The sequence below is a fragment of the Chrysochloris asiatica genome, unplaced genomic scaffold, assembly GCF_000296735.1.
Source record: "Chrysochloris asiatica unplaced genomic scaffold, ChrAsi1.0 scaffold00328, whole genome shotgun sequence".
Classification (NCBI taxonomy): domain Eukaryota; kingdom Metazoa; phylum Chordata; class Mammalia; order Afrosoricida; family Chrysochloridae; genus Chrysochloris; species Chrysochloris asiatica.
The window spans coordinates 2,808,966-2,816,501 of NW_006408846.1; the positions used below are offsets into that span (position 1 = coordinate 2,808,966).

Below are 7,536 nucleotides of genomic sequence, written 5' to 3' on the forward strand. Positions count from 1 at the left end.
TACTGACCTGAGGTTAGCAGCCCATCTCATAATCCACTAGGCTGCCAGGGCTTCTTAGCAATATTTGTGTTGTTGTTGTCAAGTGCTGTAGAGTCGGTTCCAACCCAGGGCGACCCTGCATAGGGTTTCCCAGGAGTGGCTGATGAGTTAGAACCACGGACCTTGTGGTCATGCTGTAGGAGTGCTTATCCTACAGTGCCACAGCAGGGCAGTGAATAAATAGAAAACAATGCAAATGTTTAGTGCCATCCAGTCTGTTCCACCTGGCAGTTAGCAGCCCACTGCTTATCCTACAATGCCACACCAGGAATGTAGCAATAGGAAATGGTTAATGGCATATCCTTTGCTACAGGATACTTTGCATTTACATACATTCTTTCTCACACACATACATATAATTTTAGAGCTTTTACACAAATTGACATGCTATATGTGTTTGCTTTTTTTAAACCAGAATTGAGCCAATTGTGCTCTGTTAAAAATATTTTTTTTCTTCTTGAAATCTTTTTTTTTTCCCTAGGGCCTTAACATCTATAAAGATACAGATTTCCTTTTATGTAATGCAGAAATTTTAGCAGGTAATATTTTGGAAAATCAGCGATAAAAAGATGCCATTAAGCAACGAATCAGTTTGAGGATTTTTAAGGTTTAGATCATGAAGTTAAAATCCACCGTGTCTACATCTGGATCACACATTTCCTGCGGGTATCCAGTTTGAAATTACCGACTGGTGGATAACCCTTTCCACCAGGAAATTACGGTTAAGACTCTTGAAAGACGATAACCTGCCAGGTTTCAAGATGGTCTTCCGGACCACGGAGGGCACCTGCCCGGAGCAAGATGGCGTTTCCTTCATCGCTTTTCAGGATAGGAGTATTCCACAATGTGAGTCTCGCAGGAAGAAGGTAGCTTTGCCATTACTCAAAATGGTGTGTAGGGTAGCCTCATCGCTTCCAGCTTTTAAGATGGCCTCCCAGCCGCCGTACCAAAGAGTTAATCTTAGGCTGGAGGGAAATCCGCGCGGAAGTAGCGTAACCGGAAGTTGTCGCGTACCGCAACTCCTCGCCCCCTTGGTTTACACCCCGCCCCCAGCGGTTCGGCGAGCTGAGCCAAGATGGCGGCCGAGTCGGAGTACGAGTCCGTCCTGTGTGTGAAGCCGGATGTCAGTGTTTACCGGATTCCACCCCGGGCCTCCAACCGCGGCTACAGGTACTAACCTTGAGGCACTGCGCACAGACATACTCTTTTGGGGTTGGCAGTTTTCTCCTCTGGTAGCATGCTGTCCATTCCTATTCCCTGCCGCCTTCGGGTTGTCATCCTGCTGCCCCTCTCTACTGAGTTGTCATCATCTGGTTCCCCGGGTTCTTGCCACTTTTGACTGTCATTGTCTTTGTTTTCTCCGCTTGTTTTATTACCATCCTGTGTCTTCGCACCATCCCCTCCCAGAACCCCTCGGATCCCTCTTCTCCCCATTATTCGCATCCAGTCGTGCCTGCTCCGTCGCGAGTCGCCTTCGGTTCGCTCTTCTCTGCGTCCTTCAGCCTGTCACCCCCATCCTCTCTCCCTCCGCCTCTGCCTCTCTCTCTCTCCCACACACATTTGTAGTACCCCAGGCACACTTGTGGGTAATCATTGTGTTGCTGACTTCTCTGGATGATCTGATTTATCCTTTGTATTGTTATAGTCACATCGCCAAATGTCATCCACCATTCGGTTTCCCTTCAGCTCTTCTCCCAGTGGGCAAAGGTTATGATCATAATCTTTGCAGTGGTTGTTTGTTCATTATGCTTCTTTTCATCATTCTTTCATGATGCCGATTACAGTATTTTCTGCTTCCCCGCCCCCTCCCGTTTACCCTCTTCTGCTATAGCTTTCCATCCAGAGTTAACGCAGCATTTTCTCTATGGAGCCTCACGAACCACTTTCTACTCCAGTGACCGTGAGAGGCTGAGAATGCTGGATGATGTCATGGACTTGAAAGAGCGCTCACTGGGCTGCATGTTAAAAGATGGGGATAGGAGCCTTGGCCGCTTAGCAGCAGAATTGATTTTTCGGACATATCACTTAACCTCTCCTAGCCTCAGTTTTCTCATCTATAAAATTGTGTGTGTGAGTTAATGAGAATATAACATGCTCTATTTATGTATGACTCAGGGGGGTTTTCGATGGTTAAATGAAATCGTAAAATGGATGCGAAAGAATTTGGGAAACTCTGAAGCAATATGTAAAATATAAGATACCGTTCTTATTCCTCTCTCGCTCAAGTCCTCCTCAGGAGTTCCTTCTTGGTACTCATCATTACCAAGGTTGAAAAGTTATCTTCGTATGTTCATTATTTTGCCTCCTGATGAGGAGGTTCATTCATTATGAATGAATATCTTTGTTGCCTAACCTGTTCACTAGACCATGTCGCATGTACATTTTGGCAAAGAGATAGTCTTCAAAGAAGCTTTCTATCAGAACCCAAATTGACCATCATTAAGAATCTACATGCTTTTTTGTTGGTAGTTGTGGGTACTATATAACACTATATCTCACCTTAGATATCTTCTTTGGGGAACCCGCCCTGGCTTAGGTATGCTCTTTGTCTCTATCACAGCTCCTCTCTTCCTTCTGTATGGTAATCAATGTTTTATCATCTTTTTCCCAGGATTAGACTGAATCATTTAGGTCTTTTAAACTGTATATTTCTTGTGTCTGGTATACAAGTGGGCACTGTGTAAATGTTGAGTGAAAGAAAAAATTAAACTTAATCACATTAATTGGCATTGCCTGAATGATTACATAAGTTAAATTAGCTCCTGACTTGCAGTTTTAGGAGTTAAGATATTTCAAGGATATGAGGGATGCACATTAAAATGGAGTGTTATTCTTTTTCTTCAAGGTTTTGTGTGTGTGTGTGTGTGTGTTGGAAAAGCACCTTCTTTCTTTCACCCATCTAATTTCTTAAACCTATTTGTAGCCTTTTTAGGGGGGAGAAGAGAAGTATGCTGTTTTGAGCTGTCAAAGCAATTTCTTAAATTACCACTCTTGCTCTTTTTCCTATTCTGTGTTTTCCATGCTTGTTATTGATAAGTTCGAAACTCCCAGCTGTTTGGCGGGAGTAAGATGAGGCTTTCTGCTCTCATAAAGATTTACAGCCTTGGAAACCCTGTGCAGGGTTGCTATGAGTTGGAACTGACTCCACAACACATAACCACCACCACTGATATCTCTTATCCAGAAGGGATTTCCTCGTTTTTTGTGTTTTGAGTGAAGAGAACAAAATTTGAATCTTGGCTCTGCCATTTGTTTTCTGGGTTATTTATGTCAGATCACATAACTTTTTGAACTTTAGCTTCTTCACCTGTAAAAATGGGGATAATAATTCTTGCTTTGCAAGATTCTCCTACTTAAATTTTACAACAATGGGCATAGTACGTGGCACTTAATAGATGCTTGTAAATGCTGCTTTTCTTTCTTTTTGTCTTATTATTTACCAGAACCTATTTTACTTTTGTTGTTTTTGTTAAGTGCCATCGAGTCGGTTCCAACCCATAGCGACCCTGTATAGGGTTTCTGAGGAGCTGTTGGGGAGCTTGAACTGCTGACCTTCCAGTTCAAACCAACTTTGTGGTCCAGCGCATTAATCCACAGTGCACACCAGGATGCCTATTTTACTTTAGAAACATGATATATTGTTTAGTGTACCATTAAAGGTTAAACAGGACTTTTCATCAAGCAGAAGAAATCCTTTAAGTGACTAATAATATAAGAAGGAATAAATGTTTTTGATTAGCCTAGGGAAGGCTGTGGCTTCCAGATTTTACTTATCAGGTTTCTGGGCCATAAGAAGGAAAGTGTAGGCTTATGAGAAATTTATGAATGGCTAAAGAATGATTTCTCAGCCTGTAATGATGTTTTGTTAATCATCACTACCCTTCTTCCCTAGGTAAGTCAACACTAAACTATAATGTGGTTTAATGTAATGAAAAGAATGGATTTGGGATTAGAAGTCTGAGTCTGAATTTAGTTACCATTATTTACTGTGCTATTATGTATTTCTTCATTAAAAAAGATAGTGATAATAATAATAATAAAAAACCCCTACCTGTTCCACATGCCATTGTAAGAGTTTAATTAAATATGTATATGTGAAGTCTTATTGTGATCATAAGAATGGCTTATATAGATATATAAAATTTTGTTGCTAAGGTAAATAAAAATGTGTAGGCCAGTTTAGATTACTGTCAGGAGACCATTACAACTAAGAATTTTGAGGTATGGAGCCCAGGTCTATGCAGGTCAAGGAGTGGGAGAGGAATTAGGCCCATGGCTGAGGAAAACTGCTCCCATGAATATCTATCCCTTTGCTGGTAAGATGATAAATCTTGGGCAATGGGATTCCTGGGGTGGTGCTGTAGGATCAACACTGGACTGCAAACCACAAAGTCGGCAATTCAAACCCACCAGCTGCTCCTCGGAAACCCTATACAGGGTCTTAGGAGCTGGAACTCACTCAATGACACTTACAAGCGGCTCCTCAGAAACCCTATGCAAGATTGCTATGAGTCAGACCAACTCAAAGGGACTTGACAACAACAACAAAAGATACACAAAGATGTGCAAGACAAGGAATTTGTCCAGAGAATTATACTAATAGACTTGTTCTTAATATTTCTGATAGTCTATTTATACTTATAGTGTAGTTCTTGGTGGTCTGACTAGCACAAGTAACAACTTATTTTTAAAAATGTAACAGGGGACCTCTAGAGCATTTCAATCCTTTCAGGTTGGTCAAGAACTGATGGTATTGAAGGAAGAAGCTGCACAAAAGGCACTGGCAAAAAAATACGGTCCAGGAATTAACAGAATACGAATTGAAATATCTCAGCAAACTGATGATGGAAGCACTGGAATCACTCACTATGCCAAGAAATTTGGAAGATAGCTACCAGTACAACTGACTGGAAGAGATCCATATTTATGCCCATTCCAAAGAAAAACGATCCAATAGAATGTGGAAATTATCAGATAATACCATTAATATCACAGACAAGTAATATTTTGCTGAAGATAACTCAAAAACTGCTGTAGTAGTACATTGACAGGGAGCTGCCAGAAATTCCAGCTGGATTTAGAAGAGGACATGGAATGAGGGATATCACTACAGTTGTCAGATAGGTGGATCTAGGTTGGAAGCAGAGATAACCAGAAAAATGTTTACTTGTTTTTTATTGACTATGCAAAGACATTCAAATGTGTGAATTATAACAAACTATGGATAACATTGTGAAGAATGGAAATTCTAGAACACTGAATTGTGCTAATGTAGAACTTACTTGTACATAGAACAAGAAGCAGTTGTTTGAACAGAACAAGGGGAGACTGTGCGGTTCCAAATTATGAAAGGTGTGCATCAGGGTTGTATTTCACCATATTTATTCAGTCTGTATGCCAAATAAATAATCTGTGAAGCTAGAGTATATGAAGAAGACTACATCATCAGGATTGGGGAGGAAGGTTTATTAGCAATCTGTAATATGCAGATGGGATAACCTCACTTGCTGAAAGAAGACTTGAAGTACTTGCTGATGAAGATCAAAGAATCCAGCCTTCAATACGGATTGCAACTCAGTGTAAAGAAAACAAAAATCTCACAACTGGATCAATAAATAACATCATGACAAATGGAAAAAAGATCTATGTTGTCAAGGATTTCAGTTTACATGGATCCACAACCAATGTTCATGGAAGCAACTGCCAAGAAATCAAAGGAAGTATTGCATTGGGCACATCTGCTGCAAAGACCTCTTTAAAGTGCTAAAGAGCAAAGATGTCAGTTTGAGGACTAAGGTACTCCTAATCCAAGCCATGATATTTTCAGTCACCTCATATGCACATGAAAGAGGGTCAGTGAATCAGGAAAACTGGAGAAGAATTTGATGCATTTGAATTGTGGTGCTGGTGAAGAATATTGAAGTTGTCATGGGCTTCTGGAAGAACAAAGAAATCTGTCTTGGAAGAAGTATAGTCAGAATGCTCCTTGGAAGTTAGGATGGAGAGACTTTGTCTCTTATACTTTGGACATGTTATCAGGAAGGACCAGTCCCTGTAAAAGGACATCATGTTTAGTAGAGGATCAGCAAAAGAGGAAGATCCCCAACAAGATGGACAGACATGGTGACTGCAATAATGGGTTCACACATAACATTTGTGAGGTTGGAAAGGATTGGACAGTATTTTGTTCTGTTGTACATGGGTTGCTATGAGTTGAAACTGACTCAATAGCACCTAACACCAAAAACAACAGAGCAGGCTAATCTGAAGATATTGAGGGCAGGACAGGGATTCTATCCTGTTCAAGACCTGTTCTAATTTTCACATTTCCTCTTCTTGCCCATTGTTTACCATTTTATTATACCACTCTTCTTTGATATAAGGAGCTCTGGTAGTGTAGTGGTTACGAGTCGTGCTGCCAGCCTCAAGGTCAGCAGTTCAAAACTACCAGCAGTTCCGTGGGAGAAAGATGAGGCGTTCTGCTCCCGTAAAGATTTACAGCCTTGGAAACCCTGTGCAGGGTCACTGTGAGTTGGAACCGACTCCACAGTACTTAACAACAACAACAACTTCTTTGATATATCTTTAAGCTACCTTTCTAACCCACAGCTATTATTCTTAGGGTTCATAGGTGATGAGTTATTAATAATTTTTACTTTGTGCTGCCCTTTCCACACTCCTGCAAAGCAAAACCATGCACAGTTTTGTACAATCTGTCATATCTAAGTATAATCTTTAATTTCATTCAAAGTCACTTATAGCACATTATAAGTATTCATTGTTTTCGAATATTTCCATGCACATTTGTGTATCTCCAGTCTAGAAATCTTTCTTGACCTCTAGACTCATATGTTCAACTGGCTACTCAGCATCTCCTCTTAAATGTTTACTAAACATCCCAAACACCAAATCCAAACTGATCCAATCTTTCTTCCCAGACATGCTATACCTTCCTCATCTCAATTACTGACAACTCCCTTCCTGAGGCTAGAAACCATGGAGTCATCTTTTTCTCATTCCCCACATCTAATCCATTAGGAAATCCTGTTGCCTATACCCTAGAAATACCCAGAAGGCAGCCACTTCTGCTACTACCATCTCTTAAAAATCACTGGCATGACTCTCTTGGATTACTGCAGTAGTCTGTAGACCTGACCCCCCTGTTTCAGCCCTCATTTCCCTACACTCTTCTTGACATAGCAGTAAAATAAATTTATATGTATGGTTTTGGTATGGCACTGTGGGTTGAAACGCTGGACTGCAAAGTCAGTCGGCAGTTCAAGCTCACCAAGCTGCTCCTCAGAAACTCTATACGGGGTTGCTAAGAGTTGCAACCAATTCGGCGGCACTTAACAACAATGTTGTTGTTGTTGTTATGTGCCGTGGAGTTGGTTTTGACTCATAGCAACCCTGTACGGGTTTCTGAGGCTGTAAATCTTTACGGGAGCAGAACACCTCGTCTTTCTCCTGTGGAACAGCTGGTAGTTTTGAACTGCT

At 41.0% G+C, this 7,536-nt stretch overlaps 1 protein-coding gene across 1 annotated transcript in view; it reads left to right on the plus strand.

The window, feature by feature from the left end:
• Positions 1-1,114: 1,114 nt before the first annotated feature.
• The window catches only part of NECAP1 (NECAP endocytosis associated 1), an 18,306-nt gene continuing 11,884 nt past the window's right edge, over positions 1,115-7,536 (plus strand). The window contains exon 1 of the mRNA XM_006875464.1: positions 1,115-1,209. Coding sequence (XP_006875526.1) covers positions 1,115-1,209 — 95 coding nt within the window. The remainder of the gene's footprint in view (positions 1,210-7,536) is intronic.